This window comes from Podarcis bocagei (genome assembly GCF_964188305.1).
Source record: "Podarcis bocagei genome assembly, chromosome: 3".
Lineage (NCBI taxonomy): Eukaryota > Metazoa > Chordata > Lepidosauria > Squamata > Lacertidae > Podarcis > Podarcis bocagei.
This window is the reverse complement of record NC_138127.1, coordinates 55,651,632-55,679,544: the sequence shown is the minus strand read 5'-3', so window position 1 is coordinate 55,679,544 and position 27,913 is coordinate 55,651,632. Positions and strand designations below refer to the sequence as shown.

Genomic DNA, 27,913 nt, shown 5'->3' with positions numbered 1-27,913 from the left:
GTCATGTTTCTAAGTCAACTACAAGCTAACCACCATGGTCACTACATCTTTTTGCATCTTAAACCCAAGTCACAGAATTGGACCAATCTTGGGCTCACACTGTGATGCCCTGAAATATTTTGCTATGCAGATGATAATGTGTACAATCCAGCTATAGTTAAACAGCTTTAAACTAACTTTCAAAAAGTTTGATGCATCATAAATAATAAAACAATTACATTTTAAACAACATTGCAAACCATACCCTTTAACAAATACGTTCAATAGGCCATCAGGTCTTAGCATAGGCAAGTTGTGGGCTCCAAGAATTAGAAGTTGAAGCTGGTACTCAGGATGTGCTCTGACTTCCATCCCTGAAAGAGGGCAGAAACCAGAAGAGAGTTATCACAGTGTTTAGGGTAAAATGTCTAGGTGCTATCAGCTGCCATTATGATCTATGTCACATACTGTGAGCAAGGAGATTATGAAAAGAAGACCAAAATGCTACAACGTCTTACAGACTAACACATCTCTCCAAACCCCCAATCTGCCATGCTAGAGGGAGGTTTGGAGTGGAAGTATCCTTTCATATAGCCCCACCACTGGCAGGAGAGTTTTGTTGGTGAGGAACACTCCAATGTGCCCTCCCAAATGGCAGACAGTGGAGATTCCAGAAACAGAGTGCTGCAGGAGTATGCAGAGAAAGGGAGGGGCTGGGCAGGCACAGGATGTGCTGGATCTTGAGCAGGCCCTGCTGCTGTCAGGAACAGTCCTGATCTGGGTCTCTTTGCTGTACCAGCCGGGAGCTGGCATAGTATTTTTCCTGACCCCACCCACCTTCCGGTGCCAGCAGTGAAACAGTGGTGGCTAGGCTACTCCATTGAGACCTACTACTGCTAGTCAAGGGTTTGGATTGTTCCCTAAATAGTTTAGTGCAGGGGCAACAAATAAAAAAAGTGGGTGTCTGCACCCACACACAGCATTCAGAATCACCCACTTTAGACAGTTGCCTTATTCTGTCTGATAGTAGGGCAAGTCCTGTGCCAGAGATGAATTAAGACTAATGACTTCCATCATAATCCATAGAATTACCAACACTGCTAGAAGCCACATCACAAATGGTGAATGCTATGGAAGAGCTATTTGGCAGTCTAAATCCCATGTGTGATAAAAACCTAAGACACAGGGACAAAGGGCTGAGTATATGTGTTGTTGCTGTGCCCCATGACAGTCATTTTGTGTTTTGCCACACACCCCACAGCAGCCATTTTGTGACCGGTGCCCACAAACTTCCCTTAAAATTCCAAATGTGTCCACTGGCCCAAAAAGGTTGGTAATCCCTAAAAAAGTGAATGTTATTTTTGAGGACTTTACATAAACTGATATAGAGTTTTAATAGCAAAGTTAATACATACGGTGCTTTGTATTTTCTTTCCCATGCTCACCATATTGGAACTTGTTACGTAGGGAAGATGAAACCAGCTTTGCACGCACCAGAAGTTCTCCACTGTACTGGAGTACATTATCTCCAGGCTTTTCGGGCTATACAGAAGTTGAGAGGAGAATACAAACATAGTTGACAGCTTGTGATTGCCCTGTGCCTTTCCTCTCTTCTCATAATTACCGTATTTTTTGCTCTATAAGACTCACTTTTTCCCTCCTAAAAAGTAATGGGAAATGTGTGTGCCTCTTATGGAGTGAATGCAGGCTGTGCAGCTATCCCAGAAGCCAGAACGGCAAGAGGAATTGCTGCTTTCACCGCACAGCGATACCTCTTGCTGTTCTGGCTTCTGAGATTCATAATATTTTTTTTCTTGTTTTCCTCCTCCAAAAAATAGGTGCATCTTGTGGTCTGGTGCGTCTTATAGAGCGAAAAATATGGTAATTCATATAATCAGTTGTGACATTATTCTCAAATGATAAAACAGGTCAAGCCTGAAAGTCTACCTGCATTAATCACAGTTATTAGACACTAACAGGAATAACTGATCTCATATTTCAATGACCCATACTATAAAACTGAATAAGCAGCTAAACTTTCATCTAGGGCAAGACCATGGATCCAAAATTTTCTTTTTGTTAAAAATATAGTGACAGGTTAGGAGGTGACTCAAGGTGACTCAGCTATCATGGTGAATGTCTAAAGACTTAATCAATTCCTTTGATGACACTATCCATCTCATTATAGTGGACAAAGTAAGTTTGCATCAGAATGTTGGGAATTAAAAGCATACACTGTATAGTCATATACAGACATACTTCTCTCTCTCTCTCTCTCTCTCTCTCTCTCTCTCTCTCTCTCTCTGTGTGTGTGTGTGTGTGTGCATTTGCTGGAAAATATGTAGCTCTAATACAAAGCTGGAGTCACCTTTGCTTTGAGTTGATACCAGTTGAATGACTGAGTTGAACTGTCTTCAAAATCCCAAGATTCAAATGGGATCACCACTTCTCCAAGGAATACTTGGTGTCTGAAAGTTCCAGCATGCCATACAGATATTTGCAGTTGTCGAGTTTCCAGCTGTGAGTATTCAATCTTGTACTGTAAGCATCAGAAGTACCACAGTGAAATGCATAAGACTAACATATTTTTATTAAGTTACAGCATTAAAATCTGCCAGAATTACAAAGGAATTCCCTCTTCTATACAGCTATTAAAGATAAATGAGTGCTGTGCTCCAGTATAATCAACCCATTGTGGTCTACTCACCTGGTGAGTCAGTTAATGTTTTAAAAGAAATCTGCCCATGTACTTAATCAGCATCAAAGCATGCAAATATCTTCTGAAAGTTCAGAAATCAAATACAATTCCCTCCCTCTATGATATAAGGATGAGTATCCTGAAACACTGCACTGATGCATCACGGCAGCAGCTAGTGGTACTGACTTTTCATAATGCCTTTTAATGTAACAGTTGGATATTTTTTTAATGTTAGCAAGTCCAAACAGCAATGTTTGAGACATTCATTGTGAAAAGAGGAAGCTGGCACAATAGATTTTAATTCCTTTCAACTTCATAAATATTCCATCCAAATCATGATTCACTTCCTTTAACCTTTGAAAGAAGAGACATTTGCTCAGGCTCTTAAAAGCAAATAGTTGTCCTTTGAACAATACACAACCTTATTTTGGTTAGGATTTTTTCAAGTGCAGTCTATATAGCTTTGGCCACATCATAATTCAGAAGACAGGCAGCTATTTTAATAGAGCTATTTAAAGGCCAGGCTGATTCTGATATACTGGAAATATATCAGTATACTGATGATACCCAAGCTCAATCAATCCAAGTTATGCAGTGAATCTGTGCAAGTGCTGGAGGTACTAATGAGCTGGATGAAGGCCAATAAACTGAAGATGAATCCAAACAAGATGGAGGCACTCTTGGTGGGAAATTGGGGAATAAACCTGTCAGGATGTGGTTAAACTCCTTAAGGAGAAGCAGGTCCATAACTTGGGGGTACTTCTTAATCCAGCTTTGTCACTTGAGACCCAAGTCGCTTCCATGGCTAGTAGTGCCTATTGCCAACTTTGGCCAATTCACCAGCAGTGCCCCTTCCTGGGTCAAGATAGCTTAGCCACACAATGGCCCATGTTCTAGTGACTGCTAGGTTAGACTTCTGCAATGTGTTTTACTTTCTGCAATGTGTTTTAAAGGACAAAAGTGGTAAGGACCTAACAGAAGCAGAAGACATCAAGAAGAGGTGGCAAGAATACACAGTAGAATTATACCAGAAAGAAATGGATGACTTCTACACCCCAGGTAGTGTGGTTGCTGACCTTGAGCCAGACATCCTGGAGAGTGAAGTCAAATGGGCCTTACCTTAGAAAGCACTGCTAATAACAAGGCCAGTGGAAGTGATGGTATTCCAGCTGAACTATTTAAAATTTTAAAAGATGATACTGTTAAGGTGCTACACTCAATATGCCAGCAAGTTTGGAAAACTCAGCAGTGGCCAGAGGATTGGAGAAGATCAGTCTACATCCCAATCCCAAAGAAGGGCAGTGCCAAAGAATGCTCCAACTACCGCACAATTGCACTCATTTCACACGCTAGCAAGGTTATGCTTAAAATTCTACAAGGAAGGCTCAAGCAGTATGTGGACCGAGAACTCCCAGAAGTGCAAGCTGGATTTAGAAGAGGCAGAGGAAGCAGAGACCAAATTGCAAACATGCGCTGGATTATGGAGAAAGCTAGAGAGTTCCAGTAAGACATCTACTTCTGCTTCATTGACTATGCAAAAGCCTTTGACTGTGTCAACCACAGAAAACTATGGCAAGTTCTTAAAGAAATGGGAGTGCCTGATCACCTCATTTGTCTCCTGAGAAATCTCTATGTGGGACAAGAAGCTACAGTTAGAACTGGATATGGAACAACTGATTGGTTCAAAATTGGGAAAGGAGTACGGCAAGGCTGTATATTGTCTCCCTGCTTATTTAACTTTTAATGAGGGTGAAAGAGGAAAGCGCAAAATATGGTCTGAAGCTCAACATCAAAAAAACGAAGATCATGGCCACTGGTCCCATCACCTCCTGGCAAATAGAAGGGGAAGAAATGGAGGCAGTGAGAGATTTTACTTTCTTGGGCTCCATGATCACTGCAGATGGTGACAGCAGTCACGAAATTAAAAGACGCCTGCTCCTTGGGAGAAAGGCGATGGCAAACCTAGACAGCATCTTAAAAAGCAGAGACATCACCTTGCCAACAAAGGTCTGTATAGTTAAAGCCATGGTTTTCCCAGTAGTGATGTATGGAAGTGAGAGCTGGACCATAAAGAAGGCTGATCGCCACAGAATTGATGCTTTTGAATTATGGTACTGGAGGAGACTCTTGAGAGCCCCATGGACTGCAAGAAGATCAAACACATCCATTCTGAAGGAAATTAGCCCTGAGTGCTCACTGGAAGGACAGATCGTGAAGCTGAGGCTCCAATACTTTGGTCACCTCATGAGAAGAGAAGACTCCCTGGAAAAGACCCTGATGTTGGGAAAGATTGAGGGCACAAGGAGAAGGGGACGACAGAGGACAAGATAGTTGGACAGTGCTCTCAAAGCTACAAACATGAGTCTGACCAAACTGCGGGAGGCAGTGGAAGACAGAAGTGCCTAGCGTGCTCTGGTCCATGGGGTCACGAAGAGTCGGACACGACTAAACGACTAAACAACAACAATGTGTTTTACATGGTGCAATCTCTGAAGATGGTCCAGAAGCTGCAGCTAGTGCAGAATGCTGCCACTAGGCTACTCTGTGGTATGAACAGCCAAAATCATATTACACCTGTCCTTCAGAAGTTGTGCAGGTTGCCTATTCACTACTGGATTCAATTCAAGTTACTAACGATAGCATATAGTGATTTAGGTCCCAAACACTTAAAGGATAGCCTCCTCCTATATCTGCCTATTTGGCCAGATATAGGGAAGGCCCTTCTCATGGCCCCATTGATGGGCACAGCCCCATGTATAGAGCTATAGGATAGGATCTTCTCCATGGCAATGCCTCAGTAATGGAATTTCTTTTGGAGATATGATTCACAATCTCTTCACAAAGGCATTCAGGTGAGTACTGTGGGCCAAATGTTTATTTTAACCTACTGCTGAACTGTTTAAATGCTTTAACTGGGTGAATGCTATCAATTTTATATGTGGTTTCATCTTTTAGTTAAGCACCATTGATCTCTCCTTCGCAGGAAACTCTGCTTCTAGATCCACTAAAAGCAGGAGTTTAGCTGTGCACAAGAGCAAGGGTGAGAGTGGGGAACGTAGAAATCTGGATTATAAATGTTGCTTAGTGTACCTTTAATGTTTCTTGGAAGGTTGGATCCAATGTGTTCTTTTTCACAGAGGTCTTCCGTTTACTCTGAGAAGATTTATCAGGCAGCAAGCGAGTCTTGATGTACCTTGCAATCAGAGATGGAAACAGCAGTTAAGAGCCAAAGAAAGAGAGGGAGAGGAAATGAAACCACGTGCTTCCTACTACTTAATCTCTGTAGCATTTACTGATATATGTTTTCCTTGCAGCATTCTAGGACTTTCTTCATTATCAGTTTATTGTTAGCTGCACACATCAATATATATTCCCTCAAGCTAGCTGTTCCATAAATATTACATTTTCTGAGCCTTCAAAATATGGTCTTTTGCACCTGAGGAAGAATAGAAGACTACCCCCAGCTACCACTGAGGGAATTCTTGTGCATCCATGATAATTTGTGCCTATAATACTATTGGAGCAGTTATATGCAAACCTACTTTTAATACTGCTTATGCTGCCAAACGTTTTGGGGCAGACATACTGCTCCATTTCCAGTCTTGTACACCCCATGATTTCCTGCTGAAATCCTGTAACTTTTCATACCACAAAATAACCCAAAGTTGTTGTTATTTTGTCCTGCTTTCATTGAGCTACAGTGTAAGAGGGCTAATGCACACCCAGGATCACACTCAGTCAGTACAGCAGGAGACTCTTAATCTCAGGGTTGTGTGTTCAACCCCAACATTGGGCAAAAGATTCCTGCATTGTAAAGGGTTGAACTAGATGACCTTTGTGGTCCCTTCCAACTCTACAATTCTATGATTCTAACTAATAAAGCAGAATGAAGTGTGGAAAGTCCAGTATAAAGTCACCACTAATGCACATCTTCTTGCATCAGTGCCATGTTGCAGAATATATTCACACACCAGAAACCACTGATCTGGAGGAGCTCTGAGTTTCTTTTTTTTTTAAGTGTGCAGGTGCAGAACTCCCCACTATTACTCAACCCGGCACTATCATACAAACCTTTTATTAAGCCTGCCCCCTCCCTTACAGATTTGTTTTTTTAAAAAAAGATTTCCCCCTCAGCAATGCAAAGTCAATTTCTGAATCTGTTGTTATTTTATTTAACTTCCTTTTGTTTCTGTTTCTCCTATTCAGGGCCATCCACACTTGCATTATGATCATCTTGATGGCCTGTAGGTATGTATGAAGACCAAGTCCATTTGGAAGGGCTCCAGTTTGATCACCTGGCAATGCAACAGATTCAGCACCAAACCCTGGGAAAGTGTTAGGACAGTTTTGAAATTCCAGAATGCTTTTCCCATTCTGCTCAAAGGATGACTTAACATGAAGCTCAAGTGCTGCTCATTACACACATGCTTCTTAAAAAGCGAAACATCCTGCTTTAATCCTAGCTTCAGCATAGTCAAAGAGTAGAAAGAGCTCTTGAGGTTCAACATGACTACAGCCCTGCAATTAAAGTCAGAATCTAAAGCACTTACTCCGGAGTAAACTATATGGAACTCAGTGGAACTTATGCCCAAGTAAAAATGTCTGTGGCTGGGCTTTCAAGCTCTCTGGGCTTAAACAATCCTCACAAAGATACTAGTCCAGGCTAGACTCTACCTGATAAAAATCCATTTTCCTGGAAGTAATTGCTACAGTTTCACTTCTTAAAATCATCACAACAGCCTATAGCCCCCTGATGGTCAGTAAGAGTTTGCAGTGAAATAAACTTCTGCAGCTACATCCAAGCATACCTAGAAGTGACTAAAATATCTGCATTGATCTATAACCTCTCTGGTTTCTGAACAGCAGGGGAAATAGTTGTTTTTCCCTTTTGCTTGATGTATGTATGTATGTATGTAAACTATGAGGGACGCGGGTGGCACTGTGGTCTAAACCTAGGGCTTGCAGATCAGAAGGTCAGCAGCTCGAATCCCTGTGACGGGGTGAGCTCCCGTTGCTCCGTCCCTGCTCCTGCCAACCTAGCAGTTCTAAAGTACGTCAAAGTGCAAGTAGATAAATAGGTACAGATCCGGAAGGAAGGTAAACGGCATTTCCGTGCGCTGCTCTGGTTCGCCAGAAGCGGCTTAGTCATGCTGGCCAAATGACCCGGAAGCTGTAAGACGGCTCCCTCGGCCAAAAAAGTGAGATGGGGTCCCTTTTATGTAAACTATATAAATAATCTACCTATTTTCTTTTAATTTACAGATGGCCACAACACAGCAACAAAAGTCTATACCAAACAATTTCCTCAGACTGGTTCCATTGTCCAATGCAATTTTTAAGTTTGAACATCCAACATAAATATTATTGGTTGAAACATGACCCACTTTGCCTCTTGTCCTTCATACAGTCTTTAATTATCAGTCATTCCACCTCCTCTTTTTGGTAGTCATTTATATGAAAACTGAAAACCACGCTAAAGAAGGAGGGAGGGATATTTACAGGAGTCAAAGCTTCAAGCCCCAATTTTACTTGTATCAGAATTTCATGCCATAGGCTTTGGAAAGATAAGCCTAGACAAACTTACGGATTGCATTTTTTCTTTTTCTCCTCTCCATAAGCCAAGTTCTTGCAGGCTCTGATATATACCTCTAAAATGCCAGATTTGAAGAGATATCTGATGGCAACTTCTATCTCACCACTGACATCAGCTTGCTCAAAGTTGCCAGCCTCAGTGCAAGTGCTGTTAATGCTGAATAAACTACCCTGTAATGAAGAAAATGAATGAATACAATGTAAAAAGACATAATCACTTGCTCTATAGGCTTAACGGCGGTGCATGATATTGTAAGAGCCTTGAAATATTACAACCATCTTCATTTCTTTAATAACAACAACTATTACTATTGTTATTGTTAATATATTTGAACCCCACCCATCTGCCATCTTTATCATAAGATTCCTCATGTTTGTGGAATTCCCAAAAGATAAGCAATATGTTCTCCAATATAGAATATCACTGCATTCCTCTGTGAATTTTCCACTGTTAGATTACAAGCAGTGAATTGCTAAGCTTCTACAATCTAACAGTGACAAAAAACTGAGTTAAAGAAGAAATGTGTGTGTGTGTGTAATATCTATAACTTTCTTAAATTATTTTTCTATAATTTCCCCCCTTAACTGAATTTTCTGGTCACAGAGTTTTTGGTTAAGAGTTAGTTTTCCCTTAAACTGTTTGCATATTTCCTTCCATTGTGAACATAGGATGAAAACAGCATCACTACATACACTTAGTTTTCCTGAAGAAAATAGGTCACTTATGGCACTGGATGGAATTAACTCTTCACTGGATTTCCTTTTGGCAGCAACTCCATTGACACCTTGATCTCCACTTACAAGCCGTTGAAGACTTGGGGCATCATTTACCTGTAGAGAGATGTACTAATGAGTTTTTATTACTTTCCTCAATTAACTGTTCTCTGAAAATAGCTGCCCACTCCAGCAAATTGCAGCAGGTACAAGACATGCACTCATGCAGTGTATTCTCCCATTTCAAAGGATTTCCCCATACACTTCAATGGAGGAACACAGATTTGCAAGGATATTCCTTTACAACCATGGTTACCCCTCCATTAGAGTTCATAGAGCAACTTGCAGTTCACACAGACATTTCTTCTGATTCACATTCAGAAGCCTTGGGGAGATCGGTGGGAGGGGAAGTAAAACACGTAATTCCCAATTATACAAAAAATGTACTTATGGAACTAAGAACAGAAAATCATCACAATCAAGAAAGGAGAAACTATGTGTATTTTATTCCATTCAAAGAATCTTTTGTTTTACGGGAGCAGAATTTGGAGTTTACTTTCAAGTGCAGAAAGCTAAGCCCTGTGTATATATTTGCTTGTAAACAGTCCTTTAAAATATACTGAATGTATATCCAACTGAATACCCTGGATGAAATATCAATGGCAGTGTCAGACAGGCTTCTCCTCTCCTTCTTTGGATCCATAGCTTGCCCATAATCTGTTGTTAGCAACCCTTTCTCGGCTGTCATATCATTCTGGGACTTTGATATTTCTAGAATTAATAAAAGGAGAATTAAAAAGATAAAAAACCATCAAACATACTCATTTTGTTTATGAAGTTCATCTATTGTCTTGTACACTACTTTGTACTATGCAAAAGATAACATTAGATTCATAACTGAAAGCATGGCTGATATTTATGATACAATGCACACACAAAATTGAGGTGTGAAGGAAGGGTCAACTTTTCAAGACCTGATAAAAACATACTAATAAAGAAATCAAAGTATTGCCATAAACTGGGAATGTACAATACCCATATTTCCCCTAGGATTAGACCCATATTGGTGAGTAACATTATTTCATTGTATGTAATACTGTCCTTGTCAGAAAGAATCTCAGAGACTGCATGTCATTTTGATACCAGAAGACAGGGCCTTGAGCGCTTTTAAGTCCACAAAAGAAAGGAAATTCTGAGTCATGTCTGACTTATGAAACCTTTCCATCATTACCCTTTATAACAATCAATATTTGTTTACCCATTGCTTGCAGTAAATGGCCCATGAGACACACAAACAGTTAAACCAAATCTGATCATCTCCTGTAGGAAATGCAACATGTCTGTTTAGTTATTATTCACTGTCTATGCCCATAAGGTGGGTTGAAGCTGAGGGGCAGCTGCTGGTGGAGCAGCATATAAAAGCTTCTGCTTAGAGCTTCTCCACAAAAACACAAGGTCAGATATTGTTTGATGCTCTGTTGACATTTCCAACATGGGTGATACTGGAAAAGAGCTTAAACATACTGAAGTACAAAATGCAGAATTGATTACAGAACTGAACCAATGAGTGTAAGAGCAGAAAGTGTATTATGTCCAACAATCTGTTTTCTACAGCAAGCTCCTGTATTTGTTATAACAATGAATAAAAATGTCAATTTCAGGGAGGGGAAATCTTGTTCCAGACATGCTCTTAGGCTGTGTATGCGCTATACCTTTCAAGCACATTCAAGGCACATTTCCCCCCTCAAAGAATTTTGGACGCTGGAGTTTGTTAAAGGTTGATGGGAATTGTAATTCTGTGAGTCTGCAGTGTTCAGAATTCTTTGAGAAGAAAAATGGGCTTTGAATGTGCTAAGATACAGGATGTGTGCAGCCTTAGAGAGGCATGTATGCAATCTTAATTTACAGGACAGCATTGGAATTTACATTTGAAGAAACTGGCTGGAATACATCACATTAGGTCACCTCAGCTTTGAACACAACACAGCTAGAAGTTAGTTCCATTTCAGTGGAACACAGTCCTTCCAAGAAAGGGGTTCTCTGTTGCTGACAACTCTGATGCACAACAAGTCTGGAGTACTGAAAACAGGAATAATGCTAACTGCCATTACACTGCAGTAGTACCTACTGTAAGTTTTCAAGTTACACATAGGGTAGTTATACATATGGGTCACATTCAGTGTTTTTCTAAAAAAAATGTTTAGGGGTACTCTCATTTTCCTACTCATATTGAAATACTGCCCCTCAATGAGGCCAAACCTAGATTCACAAAATGTTTAGGAGTATGCGTACCCCTGTGTCCCCCCAGAAAAAAAGCACTGGTCACATTGCATAGTGGTTTTCAACCTGTGTTCCACAGAGCCTGGGGTTCCCCATAAGTTTATCTTGGATTACTTGACCAATAAATAAAAAATAAACTCCAAAACCCCACACTAAGAAAAACAGCTTGTCCTCCATTATCAATTTTTCATTACCATGTAAGAGATGCAGCAACAGAAAGGGTTGGCCGAGTTCTAGCTGGTCCTCTTGGTTTATGCAAAGCGTGTGTGTGTTGTACAGTACCTGCACACCTATTCCTGAGTATGCACAAGGCTATTTATTTATTTTTTCTGAAAATGAAGTGGGACAAAGCTTTCCAGGTACAAAAGGCAATGTAAGGTAAAGGTAAACTGTAAAGTCCAGTCAAATTTGACTCATTTCCGCTTTCAGGCCAAGGGAGCCAGTGTTTGTCTGCAGACAGCTTTTCCAGGTCATCTGGCCAGCATGACTAAACCGCTTCTGGCACAACGGGACACCATGACAGAAGCCAGAGTGCACGGAAACACTGTTTACCTTCCTGACACAGCTGTTCCTATTTATCTACTTGCGCTGGTGTGCTTTCAAACTGTTAAAACTAAGCCAAAACCGTGGTGGCCTTGGTATGCAATCTAACAATAACTAGGCACAACTAAGGCCCAGTTCTCACATCGTGATTGAATGCTCCTCCAGTGTGTGGGGGGGCGTACACATACATACATAGAAAAATGTCATTTCATAATAATAATAATAATATAATAATAATAATAATAATAATAATAATAACAATAATAATTTATTATTTGTACCCCGCCCATCTGGCTGGGTTTCCCCAGCCACTCTGAGCGGCTTCCACAGAAACCAAAAAACACTAAAATATCATACATTAAAAGCTTCCCTGAATAGGGCCGCCTTAAGATGTCTTCTGAATGTCAGGTAGTTGTCCATCACCTTGACATCCGATGGGAGGGCATTCCACAGGGCGGGCGCCACCACCGAAAAGGCCCTCTGCCTGGTTCCCTGTAGCTTCGCTTCTCGCAATGAGGGAACCGCCAGAAGGCCCTCGGCGCTGGACCTCAGTGTCCGGGCAGAACGATGGGGGTGGAGACGCTCCTTCAGGTATACTGGGCCGAAGCCGTTTAGGGCTTTAAAGGTCAACACCAGCACTTTGAATTGTGCTCGGAAACGTACTGGGAGCCAATGTAGGTCTTTCAAGACCGGTGTTATGTGGTCTCGGCGGCCGCCCCCCGTCACCAGTCTAGCTGCCGCATTCTGGATTAGCTGTAGTTTCCGAGTCACCTTCAAAGGTAGCCCCACGTAGAGCGCATTGCAGTAGTCCAAGCGGGAGATAACTAGAGCATGCACCACTCTGGCCAGACAGTCAGCGGGCAGGTAGGGTCTCAGCCTGCGTACCAGGTGGAGTTGGTAGACAGCTGCCCTGGATACAGAATTGACCTGCGCCTCCATGGACAGCTGTGAGTCCAAAATGACTCCCAGGCTACGCACCTGGTCCTTCAGGGGCACAGTTACCCTATTCAGGGCCAGGGAGTCCTCCACACCAGCCCGCCCCCTGTCCCCCAAAAACAGTACTTCTGTCTTGTCAGGATTCAACTTCAATCCATTAGCCGCCAAAAGAACTCTGCTGGATCAAATCACAGGCCCATCTAATGTAGTATCCTGCTGGCCACATGCCTCTTGTAAGTTCACATGCAGGGTTTAAGAACAACAGTTCTTTCTGGTTGTTGCTCCCCAGAAACTGGTATTACAAGCTATAGTTCCTTTGAATCTGGAAATTTCATGCAGCCATCATGTTAATAGCAACGAAGAAATCTAGGAAAGAACCCATTTCTCCAGTATTTAGCTTTCTGCATACATGGGTGGGGGGTTCCGATTATGGAGAGGAATTCAATCATGTCAGCCTCCAACTTGCAACATTATGTCGTACAGTTAAGGTACAGGCTTACCACTTCACTAGCTCTACTAGTGAAGTTGAAATCAACTGAGTATTTGGGTCAGATGTGCAATCTATTCTTGAGGACTGAACTCAAGTAAATCGCTTTTGCCAGCTTGCAGCAGAAGCTGGCTATATACAGTAGCAATTGACTGGCATCCATGCTGTTACCAAATAATGTTCCCTGGAACAGTTTTCAACTTTTGAAAACCTCACTGTTATTTTCACTAAAATTAAGGTGCTGAATGAATACTTCAGAGCATAAATAAACAAGCTGCACCTTAAGCAATTAAAAATTAGCCAGCATGTTCCAAACACAATGTGGGAGGATCACAATGTAAGACTAAAAAGTAGTACTGGAATCAGAAGCAAGTGTGCCTGTTATTTTCAAAAGTTTGACATGGGGAGCTGCTTCCCTTCATGGACCTTGGAGAAAAAACCACCAACTCCTCTACTTAGAAGAGGTTGAATTCTCCCCTCTGCTTTCCATTAAATGGCCTGACCCGTCCTCTCAAGCTGAAACATTTTACTGCTTGCTTTAGAATAGCAAAGTCCTTAAGAACACTTACTTTTTATATGTGATGTAAATGTCAGAAACAGATTTTCCATAGACCTGTGGAAACTTTTAGTCTGGTCAAGTTCCTGCAATACAGGGTGAAAATAAAAAGATAAAAGTGATAAAAGAAGGAGTTGTGTTTTCAAGGCTTCTCAAGTCACATGCTCTTAGAAGCCTACCCCCCCCCCAAAAAAGTGCATGTGTGCAAACAGCTATCATATCTGTAGCTAAGCAATTAAGGGAAATGTTTTGGCATGACTTGAGCTGTCTGTGTTTGCAAAAAGGACACACAGGTCAGTTCAATCCTTTTGCATCTACCACAGCACAAATATGCTGTAATGATGTTACAAATAAAAGCAAGTAGCTTATCAAATGGAACATATTTAGGTGAAGAGCTGCAGCTCTGTGGTAGATCATTTGCTTTGCACGCAGAAGGTCCAAGATTCAGTATGGGAAACCCTGCAGAGAGATTATTTGACACTGATTGAACTTCTACTCTGATTGCTGGGGCAGTAATTTATTGATATATTTACTTATTTGTACATATAGCCTGCCCTTCACTGAATGGTCCCATGGCAAATTACATAAGATACCACATTTTAAAACAATATACGGCTTTCGTTAAAATCAGTAAGTTAAAGGGCCACAAAAATTGGCATAATCCCCTGAATGGCAAAAACAACAATACAGCAGGAGGGGGAAAACAAGGGTAAAGAAGTATATCTTTACCACTTGCCGAAAGGTATGCAATTTGGTGCAAGACGCATCCTGGTGGCTTATAAAGAAACAAAAGTAATCTGTATTGCAATCCTATATGTGCCCATTACAAAGCAAGTCCCACTGAATTCAATGGTGTTTACGTCCAAGTGAGACAATATAGGATTGCAGCCTTAACAGCCATTCAGTCAGTCTTCTGCTCCTTGCCGCTGGTGTACAATAGGACCGAGTCAACCTTCTTCAATCATCCCTATTTCAAAAACATTCATATTTATCTAGAAAACTAAGAAACGAGTTCAGTGGCGCTTACTGCTAGGACTGCACTCTGAAAAACATAAAATGCACTCAATGGCACAAGTCTGTCAGGAAAACAAAAATTAAAAGAAAATGTGCTAAAAGGGAATAATTGTGCTAAAAGATGTGGTGCCACATTGAATTGAAAGAAAGAAGTATACATTACCACTGTATTATGTTCACTTGTGGATTCAGCAAATGGAGGGGGAGTTGGAGGAACCACTGATATGTTACTGAGAATTTAAGGAGAACAGAATTTTACCATAAAGATGTAAGTTCATTTCTGACATACTGTATTCGCTATATCGCTATACTCCATTTTAAAAATAAGTCATGTCAGACTAACCTGATCTCGTTTTTTGACAGAATTACAAGCCTGGTAGATGAAGGGAATGCAGTGGATGTAGCCTACCTTGATTTCAGCAGGGCATTCGACAAGGTGCCCCATGATATTCTTGTAAAGAAGCTGGTAAAATGCGGTCTTGACTATGCTACCACTCAGTGGATTTGTAACTGGCTGACTGACCGAACCCAAAGGGTGCTCATCAATGGTTCCTCTTCATCCTGGTGAAGAGTGACTAGTGGGGTGCCACAGGGTTCTGTCTTGGGCCCGGTCTTATTCAACATCTTTATCAACAACTTGGATGATGGACTCAAGGGCATCCTGATCAAATTTGCAGATGACACCAAACTGGGAGGGGTGGCTAACACCCCAGAGGACAGGATCACACTTCAAAACGACCTTGACAGATTAGAGAACTGGGCAAAAACAAACAAGATGAACTTTAACTGGGAGAAATGTAAAGTATTGCACTTGGGCAAAAAATGAGAGGCACAAATACAAGATGGGTGACACCTGGCTTGAGAGCAGTACATGTGAAAAGGATCTAGGAGTCTTGGTTGACCACAAACTTGACATAAGCCAACAGTGTGACGCGGCAGCTAATAAAGCCAATGCAATTATGGGCTGCATCAATAGGAGTATAGCATCTAAATCAAGGGAAGTAATAGTGCCACTGTATTCTGCTCTGGTCAGACCTCACCTGGAGTACTGTGTCCAGTTCTGGGCATCACAGTTCAAGGACACTGACAAACTGGAACGTGTCCAGAGGAGGGCAACCAAAATGGTCAAAGGCCTGGAAACGATGCCTTATGAGGAACGGCTAAGGGAGCTGGGCATGTTTAGCCTGGAGAAGAGGAGGTTAAGGGGTGATATGATAGCCATGTTCAAATATATAAAAGGATGTCATATAGAGGAGGGAGAAAGGTTGTTTTCTGCTGCTCCAGAGAAGCAGACACGGAGCAATGGATCCAAACTACAAGAAAGAAGATTCCACCTAAACATTAGGAAGAACTTCCTGACAGTAAGAGCTGTTTGACAGTGGAATTTGCTGCCAAGGAGTGTGGTGGAGTCTCCTTCTTTGGAGGTCTTTAAGCAGAGGCTTGACAACCATATATCAGGAGTGCTCTGATGGTGTTTCCTGCTTGGCAGGGGGTTGGACTCGATGGCCCTTGTGGTCTATTCCAACTCTATGATTCTATGATCAATCACCCAAAAAAATCAATAAAAATATAATAGCATAAAAATAATCACAAAAATCAATCAAAGCAGAACAGCACTAGAGATTAGAGACCAACAATGTTATATTTAATGTAAAGGGTAAATAAGTTTATTTTAGGGAACAGAGATGGTTGCAAAATTAATCAATTGTTTACGTGTATAAAACAGAAAGCAGATTATGTTAGAAGTAATTGGATGCTTTAAAGGTTACTACAGTAGGTAACAGTAGTATTTCTTTAACAATGTTTAAACAATACTTATTGGCATTTAAATTTATACTTATATGGTTTATGGTTTATATTTAATAATGCTGGAATATATTTATTTATAAATTAGGTGGAATATGAAAGGACAGTAACTCAAATTTGTAAGCACACTATCTTATCATTCCCTTTATTGTGTTGATCATTTAATATAATAATAAAAACCATGGTAATAAATAATTGTAGAGATTAAATATGAAAGGAAAATAACCAGGGGAATGGCAGCCATTCCTAGAAAATGAATTTCATATCGGAGGTGACAAAACTTGTCATACTATAAATCCCTCTCAGCTTAACCTCCAAAACAGATAAGATCCGTTAGATAATCTGGTGCATCTATTGACTGTGAAATGAAGTATACCATCACAGTATTGGATGCAGGTTCTGTATATTTTGACATTGGAACGAATTCTGTAGGCTAAGTCATGGAAAAATACCCCAAAACTGAGCAAAGCAAATTTTATTAGGAAGTTGTGGGAACAACTAACATTCTGAGGTTAACAACATTGAAAAATAAGGAAAAATACCCTGAAATATTATACAGATAGAATCCAATGTCTTATTACTTTACAAGAAAATCAAGGATATTGGGAAGTCAGATAAATTATATGTTGCTGTAGAAAATGTTGACATTGTACAACAGTGTACTAAAATGTAAGTAAGAATTTTATTTTACTGTATAAGGGGGGAAATGGTGCAAATAAACATTTAAGCCACTTTATTCTTCTGTTATTGTGCTAACTGTAATACTGATCACTCTTTTGATTATTTTGTATTACACTGAATAATAAAAAAAGGTTTTGCTTTATGTTGTATCATGAAATCTTTTGAAAATAGTGGGAAAGGGAATCTACCAAATATTTCTTCAGGAGAACTAAGGCAGATCCTGTGATATTTACCATCAACTAAGGGCCTAAGTTACATGCAGAGTTAAGCATTTTGCTGAGAAGTGACTTTTCAGCCTTAATGCTTAACTTAAACATTCAATAAGCATTCCCCCTACAACATATTTGCTGCTTGTCTGTCACATTCCTGACAGTCTTGGTATTTACTTTTAACCTTTACTCTTTCAGCAGAGCAAGGCATTGAGCAAGATTTTACTGAAAATTAACAAACCACTTAATCTGTCTCAGGGTTAAGGGCCACCATACTAATGTGTGAGGGTCACAGCTAGCGGTCTGGCAGCGCAGGTGGGGGTGGGAATCCCTGCTCCACCACACTGTGAGCACTGCAGTTCCCCATGTGATCACCCCAAGAAGCCATACCACAGTGCCACATAGCGGTATCTGGCTGTACTGCAATACTGAGGGAGGCAGAGCTTTGGATGGGCAAGGCTGTAATTTAGTCACAAGCCTACTGGGATCAAAGGAAAGCTGGCATAATTACATGCTGGTCTTCCCCAGGATTTAGGGAGCAAGATCAGAGTTGTTGAGTTGGGGTTTTTTGGTCGATCTCTGGAGATCAACAAGGATTGACCAGGGACGGCCCGCGATCGACGGGTAGATCGCGATCGACCGGTTGGACAGGCCTGCTATATTAGATACAGGATTGACTACACCACTGTAGCTAAAGTGAGCCCATATAACAGGCTTGCCTGTCCCACTGAACAAAACTCTCACTCTGAGACCCCCTAAAAAAAATCATAGAAAGCGATGAGAATGTAACCAGGACATTTTGCTGTCCCAAACCACTGATGTGTGATCCAATAGATACCTCCCATAATCTTTGCAGTGTTGCACACAAGTTTTGAATTGTCAGCAACTGCTCATGATCTGAGCCTTCCGTCACATATCTTCTGAGATGCTGCAAGAGATGCTTTGCTACCTATCGAAAAACTGACTGCTCCTTCACTAGCATCTCAATAAATATCACAGCCTCCATGACAGTACTTTGGCTTGCTTGTACAGTGGGACTTTGATGAACATACACCCAAATGGAGAACAAGCTGACTGATCTGAAGCGTGGAACCACATGCTACGAAAAACATGGGGGCTACTACTGAAAATGGCAGCCCTGCGCTAAGGTCCCTCTTCTTCCTCCATAACATCTAGTGCAACTTGCCTTATATGACCTAACAGAATCAAGTGATTCTGCCGCATAATTGCCTACTAATGAGAGTGGCAGGGAAACATACCAAGTAATGACAACAAGACATGGGATAAGTTGTACAAGACATTACAGGCAGCAGGTAGATAACTTGACATGGCAATAAAATAAAATAAAATAAAATAAAATAAAATAAAATAAAATAAAATAAAATAAAATAAAATAAAAAATTTCTTCCAGTAGCACCTTAGAGCCCAACTGAGTAACTAACTTGACATGGGAATGTCATTTTTGGTGACAGTCTTGCTTTTATTATATTATTACTTTTATACCGCACTTTTCTTCCAAGAAGACATTCATGGTCCTTCCACTCCCCATTTTATCTTCACAACAACCCTGTGAGGTAAGCTAGGTTGAGAGACTGTGACTGCCCTAAGGTCACACAGCGAGATTCATGGCTGAATGGGGATTTGAACCTTGGCTTACCAGATCCTAATCCAATACACTAACCACTACAATACTCAGGCCCTACTAGGTTTTGTACTATGCTAACTTGTTTTAAAAGCACAGCAAAAGCACCAAAATAAGTTTTAGATTTCTGCTTGTTCTATTGCAAGCTTTTAAAATTAAACCTTGGCATCTGCCGGTAGCTTCAGGGGACAGATTATTTTGTACTGCACAATACACTCCTTGTACTGCATCCACCTCTCTAGGACAAGCTCACCTTCTTGTCCTTACCTTAGTAGTGCTTGATAAGAGTCCAAGAACTTTGCCCCAGCAGTTTCATATCTACCTGTGAAGCAAGAGGGGGGGAAAACCCCATCAAGGTCATTTGCTAGCAATAAAATTCTATTCACAAACCAGTTCTTTGTCACAATTTTCTATCATTTATTGTTGCCAATATACTTCAATTTCGCCAACCCTTAAAAGTGCTCAAGAGATTCTGTGACCATTTAGAAAAATGTAGTTTTACATTTAGTTATTGGTATTGATTCAAGCAAAGTACAATAACAGATGGTAGAAACTTAAATTACAGTTGAAAAGTTCAGTAATACAAGCAGCACAACAATATTTTCAAAATTTAATTGATTCATTGAATTTACATTCCACCCTTCCTCCCAAAGGAGCCCAGGGTGGCAAATACATCTGCAATTTTAAAAAGGGATTTTAAAACAGGGAAATCATTCTAAAATAGTTGCAATTAAAATCATTATTTCATTCAATGATCTCTGGGTTGCCAGAAACAGTATTCTTCACCTGCAAAATGTCTGAGTAAACAATAATGTTTTCAAATTCCTCCTGAAAGCTAACACTGACAGAAAATGATGCACCTCACTAGGGAGGGTATTCCGCAAACAGGGAAGCACCTCTGAAAACGCCCTGTCATTACACAATTTCATTTGTGTGCAGGAACGTAACTCCCACATAAGGGGGGGGGGGAGGGACACATTGGCCTTTTGAAATAAACGGGCTTAGGTTTGTTGATTTTAATGGATCTACTCAGAGTATGACTTCATTGGCTACCACTCAACCTGTATAACTAAGTACCAAAATAATCTTTCTGCTTATAAAATGGTGGACAATCAACTAAGAGCAAGGAATCCTTCTGTCATCAATCACATGTAACAAATGATGAATTGCACAGAGCAATACACACACACACACACACACACACACACGACATTAATCTCAATATTACAGCTACTTACAAAGATAATAATTCTGCAATAGATCAATTATTAACACTGTATAAAGTAAGTCTCTGGCACAATCAACAACATTGTTGATAAAAAATATTTTCTCACAATGACTGCCTGATATTTCAGGCCACGTTATGCCAGCAAATAGGGAAGTGGTTGCATATTTTACAGGAACCCTTTTGCAAGCATGCCGCTGCTCTTAATTCACTATCTTATGTCTAAAGGCCACTTCCTGCCCTTCCTCATGTGGCAGCATAGGTTGGAGGCCATTAAAGAAATGAAATGAGAAACAAGCAGACTGTGCATGTGTTCTTACGGGTTGTACCCAATGCTGATCTGTTCCACTTGTGCAAATGAACTTCCCACTCCTCTCCTCTGTAGCCCCCACTAACTCAAAATCTGTTCCATATAATTGAGAGACCCTCCAAAGCAGATTGAGGGGCTGCATGCTTTGTGTGCAGAAGATCCCACATCCAATTCAGTCAACAACAATGCCTAACTGACAGTACTAGTTTCTAAAGTTTCCTGTTGAAATATTGTGCCACTTATGTCATAGGTTTGTGTTGTCTTTGAAGGAATTACCATGGACTGATTGGTCACAGAGGCAATTAACAGAGAACAACAGCTATAATTTTGGTTCATCACTGTTAATTTATTCCTGCTCCAAGAGAGTCACAAAATGGGAACATTTATTCCTTTGGCTGTAATCCTGCACCCAAACAAGCCAGTTTGAATTCCACTGACTTCTATTGATTTACGCAACCCAAGCATGTGCAGGACTGCAGATTTTAACTGGATCAACTTCAGCATGCTTTCAAATTATAGTTACCAGCCAAGCACTCAGACTGTCTTTCACCAATAGAAATAAATTCCAGTAAAATGATCTCATATTTTCTTTTCTATACATTTCTGTCTCATTCTCTAGTCTAGGGCAAAGAAAGCAACATCTCTCTGTGCAAAACTATTGGTGAGGCTGTTTAACGGTTTCATTTGAATTCTACAAAATGTTGACATATGGGCATATGAACTTTCTGTTGTAAGTCCATAACAAATCATTTTTAAAATGTCACTAATAATATATATAATAATTAACCGCTTCAGGACTCATTAATACAACAAAAAACCAAGAGGGAGTAGTATCTGAATCTGTAATTTAACACAACATCAGTATCAGTTCAAAAGAAGCAGTTATTCTCAGTAAGAGTTTACAGCCAGGGTAGAGTGCATTGTAAGGGACATGGGTGGCACTGTGGGTTAGACCACAGAGCCTAGGACTTGCCGATAAGAAGGTCGGCGGTTCGAATCCCCGCAACGGGGTGAGCTCCTGTTGCTCGGTCCCTGCTCCTGCCAACCTAGCAGTTTGAAAGCATGTCAAGTGCAAGTAGATAAATAGGTACTGCTCCGGCAGGAAGGTAAACAGCGTTTCCATGTGCTACTCTGGTTCGCCAGAAGTGGCTTAGTCATGCTGGCCACAACACCTGGAAGCTGTACGCCGACTCCCTCGGCCAATAAAGTGAGATGAGCGCCGCAACCCCAGAGTCGGTCACAACTTGACCTAATTTGTCAGGGGTCCTTTACCTAGAGTGCATTGTACTTAGTTAAAATTATTTTTATATTAAATTTGTGTAATGCCCTTCACCCATAGAGCCCAAAGCAGTTCACAACACAAAAATACAAGATAAAAAACACAAACAAAATACATAATAAATAACCCCTTCACTCCCACAACACATCTAAAAGGGTATCAGATGCTAATCAGCCTAAGGCCTGGTTGAAGAGAAACACTAATGCCTAGCACCTAAATACTTCTACATTGTAGCCAAAGGTAACTGTTATGTGCTCATATATTTACTTACTTATTTACTTACTTACTATTACTTATTTCCGATTATACATATCTTGCTAAGAGAACAAAATGTGAAATAAAAATAACAGACCATCAATTTATCTTGCATTTAATAGTGTAGCTTCCTGCTACTTTTTAAAAGCATTACCTTCAGCTGGAAATTTCTTTGATCGCTGCTCAAAAAACCACTCGCCTGCTTTCACTTTAAGTTCCCTGCAAAACAAATATTTGAACCTTTTACTGAAAGATTTTGAAAATCACCTGTAGGCTCATCACAAAAATTCCATCATTACCGCGTTGGAACCTCAACTATTACATAACCCAGAAGGACATTCCACAATATGCACAAGAATAGAAAACCCATAGAATTTGGTACTGGGCATAGAATTCAACTTCCTGAGAATCTTAGCTTTCATTTTCATTTCATTTTTTAATTAAGTGAAAAAGACCTATGTGGTTCTAGGCTTCAAATATACACTACATTACAGGAAAGAAACTCCCATCCTTCTGAAGGTGCATGCAAAGGAGTCCCATGGCTCTGACTACCAAGTGTTGTGTGTTAATTCCACAGCAATATTGCCAGTGTGCCCGCTGTGTGAACCTCCTTAGAGGCATGGAGGGGGGAGGTGAGCCCAAAAATTGATGCCCCCCTACCTAGCCCTTCCACTACCTTCCCAAACCTGGATAAGTGAGGTGCTGGGGCCGGGCTTTGGGAAGGATATAAGGCTCTGGCAAAGTTCTAAAGCCCTCCCACCTCCTTCCCAAAGCTGGGGAAGCGCTAACTAAGCTTTGGGAAGGTGGGGAGAGAGCTCTAGGACCCTGACAGAGCCCTCAGGTCTCCTTCCCAAAGCTCAGCACTTTGCTTACCCAGCTTTGGGAAGGTGGTGGGAGGGCTGCTGTGGTGTGTGTGTGTGTGTGTGTGTGTGTGTGTGTGTGTGAAATGTTGCCAAGGGCCTCCAAAAAAGCCCTTGAGGGCTTCATGTGGTCCTCTGGCCGTGCATTGGATCACACTGTCCTACTCCCCACCAAAGTATATGCTGCCTCTGTCTCCTTCTTCCTTGATAGCAGAGGGCTGCTGTGAAACCCCTACAGACCTGATCCTCATGACATATGCAACTAAGGCATAAACACCCACAACGCAAATATTACTGAGCAATTTCTCTAGTATTTCTCACTCATGAGCGTAGCAGACAGTGCATTTCCACAGGTAGCGATTCAAAGTGATGCGACATCTGGAGCATACTTGGTGACTGCACCCATTGCACACTGCACCTCTGTTGATTAGCACTCCAAGAGGTTTCTGACAGCGAGCACAAGACTTATATTCCAGGTTTGTGTTTTTTGTCCCTTTCCATCGAAGTTCCTGCAGCTGCAGCTTCAGTTTCCTGTTCTCAGCCAGAAAAAAATAAATAAATATGCACATATTGTATCAGGTGGGAGTGAAAAAAATGAACAATTATTCACACTTATTCTCTAAGTAGCTGCATGAATTCACTTTCATTAATAATATGCTGTAATTTGAATAGCCAATGTAAACCAAAAACAAGAGGTTTTACCTGTAATTTCACCTTCCACCACATTTAAACAATATAATACCATGCTGAAATAACTGGCTGACCTATGGAGATGAGTGAGTGCGACTTCCTTCTGTGTTGCTTTCCTAGATAACCACCTTAATTTTAAAAAAGGGGGTTGGAGGAATTTACTAGTGAACCTTCCTACCATACTGAAACATCATAATTGCTTTCCAAATTTTGCTTAGAGCCCTTGGCAGGAACTTGGAAAAACTCTAGCAGGTCAACGCTATGTGCTTGCTGTGAAAGATACATCTGGATTAGACTGGAATATAGGCTCACATTTTAATGCCAGCATCATATGAATGCTGGGGGGGGGAGGGGAACTGCATGCATGAGGAGCATGCACAATAATCACCCATCTGAAAACACCCTTAGTGCATGGAGTAGGGAATGTACAAAACTACTGTAAGAATAGTCATGACAAAGCCATTCAATAAATTTCTTCCTGCAAAGTATTTAATCTAGAATTTAATCACTAGAATGGTCTAACAAAGAATCTGAGAAAAGGACTTTAGCAAAGAATAGATGAAAAGAAGAAAATAAAACAGAGAGATGCAATGGCACGCTGTATTCCAAAATGGCCACATACCTTATTCGTTCTTCGTCCACCTTCCTCAACATCTGATCACGGTTCAGGACATCTAAAACAACTTGTCGTTCCAATCCCTTTAGTACACTGAGGTCAAGTTCCTGAGTCATTTTCTCTTCTGATTCTTAGAAGGTTTTTATTTGTTTGTTTGTCTGATTGTTTTGTTTTTTAAAGAATTTTAATCTTCTTCAGCACCCCCACCAAGGAAAGTTGGAGCTTAAAGCTAGGGGCAGGGTTCAGCAACCAAAAGATCTATGAGTCCCTTTAACTGCTTGCATACATCTTTCATCAGAGATACGTTTGAACTGTGTCATAAGATGGAAGGGAGAGGAAAAGAACCCTTTTCCATATACGCCATAATTTTCAGTCTCATCACCTGCTGAAGGCACTTTCTTTGCTGGATGAAGGCAGTTTATTGTCTTGTATAAATAAAATGACTTCAGGCTCCCAATTTGCTGCTGGTAGTTTCTAAACTGATAAAAATGAGAGAGGTTTGGCTTAGATCCACCATTCTGCAAAGAAAATTGGGGTATGATTCAAGCTGATAGGCAGCAGCAGGTATAAGGGAGAGAAACTCCACCTCCATTGCTTTAAATTCACAAATTTCCTATTAGGAAATTAGGATTGCATTTCTTAGGAATGCAGAGAAAAGAACAACCTACTTCTCCTTTCTTATTCTGCAGTAGATCACTATCTCCTACTTTTCCTGGAAAACAAAAGCTACATCCTGTCAGCATATCGTTTCATAGTATGCTTGGGCCACAGTTGAGCTATGAAATATGATTCATCATCTTTCAAACAGCCTCATTACAATAAGCACCATTGCCCATCAGCATGTTACTTACCCTGGTGTAAAAAGGCCTGTATAAAAGCCATTTTGCTTATGTGGATTGTGCAAAAGATAATGAAAAATGAGAATAACAATAATCCAAATAATAAAAGGTGTCATGAAAAAATTCAGTTGATTGCCTCCTAGTCAACCACAAAGATAAATGTGCCTTAACTGGAATACGATGCCCTCTGACTGCTAGCTGTTGAACCTTTTATCCCACGGAAGTAAAACTAGTATGGTGTGAAGGCGAGATGTTCTAAAGTAAGTCTTTACTATCAATCAATTATTTATAGGCTTTAATAGCTAATGGGCCTGCCATCTGAATCGTGTCTAGTTTGTGTCTGTTCAGGCAGATAAAAAGGTCTTGCAAAAAACAGTGTGGTTTATCACTGAGACAACACACTGTTAGGGTGTGAAACCTAAGACGCTGGCAAGTTAGCAATGTCATGTGACTTTAAGTAGTCAAGCTCGTTAAGTTGTTAAGTTGTTAAGTTGCTCAGTATATAAAGAGTGTTTGTTTTCTCTGTGTGTTGGGGCGTGAAGCAAAAATGTCCGAAAGCTCCGGAGGTGTTTCTGTTATCTTTCTGCAATAAACCTGTCTTTGGAAAGACAGGCTTCCCTGTGTCGTTATTTCTTTGCTGCTAAGACTTTGAAGCTTGTACTGCAACAAGAATCTCTGCACTGGACTTAATTAATGCTCTGCAAAGAGAGGTGTTGCTGGTGGCGCAGCGGAAGCGTTTACTGGACCAGTACAAACTCTCTTAGGTTATGGACCCCTTCTACGTTTCTACAGCTGTATTGTGTGCAGAGAAAGTGAAAGCAGCTTTTGGATGAGAGAAGACCGGCTTGGTCGTAAATCCAGCTCTTAAAGGCTTCAGAGGAGGCTGGAGGCGTCTGAAAAGTGAGTAAAACAAATCCCAACGGGAAAGAGAAGGAAGGGCACACAGAGGGAGTAGCAGCAGACCCAAAGAATGGCAGCGGAAAATTTCCAGGTTCCCTTTACAAAGTTGAACTCTGCTAATTACGTGCAGTGGTCTAAGAGGGTTCAAGTCTGGTTGGAAGCCAAAGAAGTGTGGGCTGACTATGTCCAGAGGCGAAAGCCGTTTGTGGCTGTTGCAGCAGATGCCACAGCAGAGCAACAGGCTGCTGCACATGCCCAGAACAGGGAACATGATAAAATGGACACTAAAGCTAGATGCATGTTGATGGTATCGATAGACGATTCCCAATTACCTCATGTGGAAAATTTAAGGTCTGCATTTGAAATTTGGGAAGCTCTTAGGCGAATTCACCATAGAGCCACGCCCGGAGAGAAGGTGAACATTATACGTGCTTTGTATGAGTTGAAACTGAAGCCAGGGGATAGTGTGGTTGAACACACGTCACAGATGACTGAGTATTTCAACCGACTGTCATCTTTAGGTGTAAATTTTCCTGAAAATATTAAAGTTTATACTCTGCTTAGCAGCCTGCATGCAGGGTTTGAAAACTTAGTACTAACTTTACAAGTTTTGCCAGAGGACCAGCTGAATATGAATTATGTGACTGGTAGATTGTGTGAGCAAGAATATCAACACCATCGAAAACGTATTGATAATTCAAATACCCCAAGGGTTGGATGTTCAGATAATTCCCAGCGTGGGGAAACTAGCAGGCAGAGCTGTAAGGAAGCCTCACAAGTGTCTGCTATGGCCAGCAAGTCATGTTTTCGATGTGGCAGCAGGTTTCATTTGATAGCAAAGTGTCCAGAAAAGCAACAGGAATTTCAACAGTCCAAGGCCAGTTTCCGGAGCTACAGGGGAAGACGACGTGAGAACTACAAGAATCAACGATCCAGAGGGGGAGCAGGTGCTGATAAGGGACTATCTGCAATGGCAGCACAACAGAGTCCTAAAAGGAGCCAACAAACTTTGAAGTGGATAATTGACAGTGGAGCAAGTCACAGTTTAGTTCCAGTGACATCTAGTGGCCGCTTGATGAACTGCAAGACATTGCCAGTTGCAAAAACCGTGACTATAGCAGACAATAGTAAACGAGAAATGAACCTTAAAGGCACAATTTATGTTAACTGTTTGCAAACTAACCTTCCTGTTTTTGTTCTTCCAGGAATGAAGAATGGACTTTTGAGTGTGACATGCCTGGTAAAAAGTGGTTTTAAGGTTGAGTTTGAAAATGATGTGTGCACCATTTCGAAACAGGGAAAGGAGCTAGTTAAAATTCCCTGTGAGGATGGGCTTTTTGTTTTGGATGAAGAGCAGTTAGCAGCAGGTAGATGTTCAACAGGTGAAGCACAAGCTAAGTGTGTAAATAAGGCTCCTCATACAGGTTGTGCACATCTACTACACAGAAGGTTAGCTCATATATGCTTTAAGTATGTAAGCAAGATGCCAAATTTAGCTGAGGGGTGTAACATTAAACCCTGTCCAAATTTTCTGGATTGTTGTGCTTGTAAACATGCAAAGGTTAAGACATGTAACTATCCTAGATCTGATAGAGTAAGCAAGAAACCCTTTGAACTTGTGCACACAGACGTGTGTGGCCCTATGCCAGTCAAATCGCTTGGAGGTGCGAGATTTATGCAAATTTTGGTGGATGACTTTTCAAGGGCTAGTTGGGTTTTCTTTCTGAAAGAAAAATCACAAGCAGCTTCCATCCTGATGGATTGGATTGAAGAAGTCGAATGTAAATTTGACACCAGGGTAC

The 27,913-nt window shown here is 40.9% G+C and overlaps 1 protein-coding gene across 13 annotated transcripts in view; it reads right to left on the bottom strand.

The window, feature by feature from the left end:
• Nucleotides 1–27,913, bottom strand: part of SYTL3 (synaptotagmin like 3) — a 43,282-nt gene that overhangs the window by 6,739 nt on the left and 8,630 nt on the right. For 9 of the 13 annotated variants that reach the window (XM_081187538.1, XM_081187540.1, XM_081187537.1 and 6 more), the window contains 13 exons: nt 24,379–24,851; nt 23,388–23,597; nt 22,361–22,425; nt 19,405–19,459; nt 14,963–15,029; nt 13,799–13,871; nt 9,627–9,754; nt 8,963–9,100; nt 8,262–8,440; nt 5,768–5,870; nt 2,348–2,518; nt 1,395–1,521; nt 245–353 (listed from right to left, as the gene is read on the bottom strand). In XM_081187538.1, the coding sequence (XP_081043664.1) occupies nt 245–353; nt 1,395–1,521; nt 2,348–2,518; nt 5,768–5,870; nt 8,262–8,440; nt 8,963–9,100; nt 9,627–9,754; nt 13,799–13,871; nt 14,963–15,029; nt 19,405–19,459; nt 22,361–22,425; nt 23,388–23,597; nt 24,379–24,488 (1,535 nt within the window). In that variant the 5' untranslated portion in view covers nt 24,489–24,851. The remainder of the gene's footprint in view (nt 1–244; nt 354–1,394; nt 1,522–2,347; nt 2,519–5,767; nt 5,871–8,261; nt 8,441–8,962; nt 9,101–9,626; nt 9,755–13,798; nt 13,872–14,962; nt 15,030–19,404; nt 19,460–22,360; nt 22,426–23,387; nt 23,598–24,378; nt 24,852–27,913) is intronic. The other 4 variants (XM_081187535.1, XM_081187532.1, XM_081187531.1 and 1 more) reach the window with 2 other exon arrangements.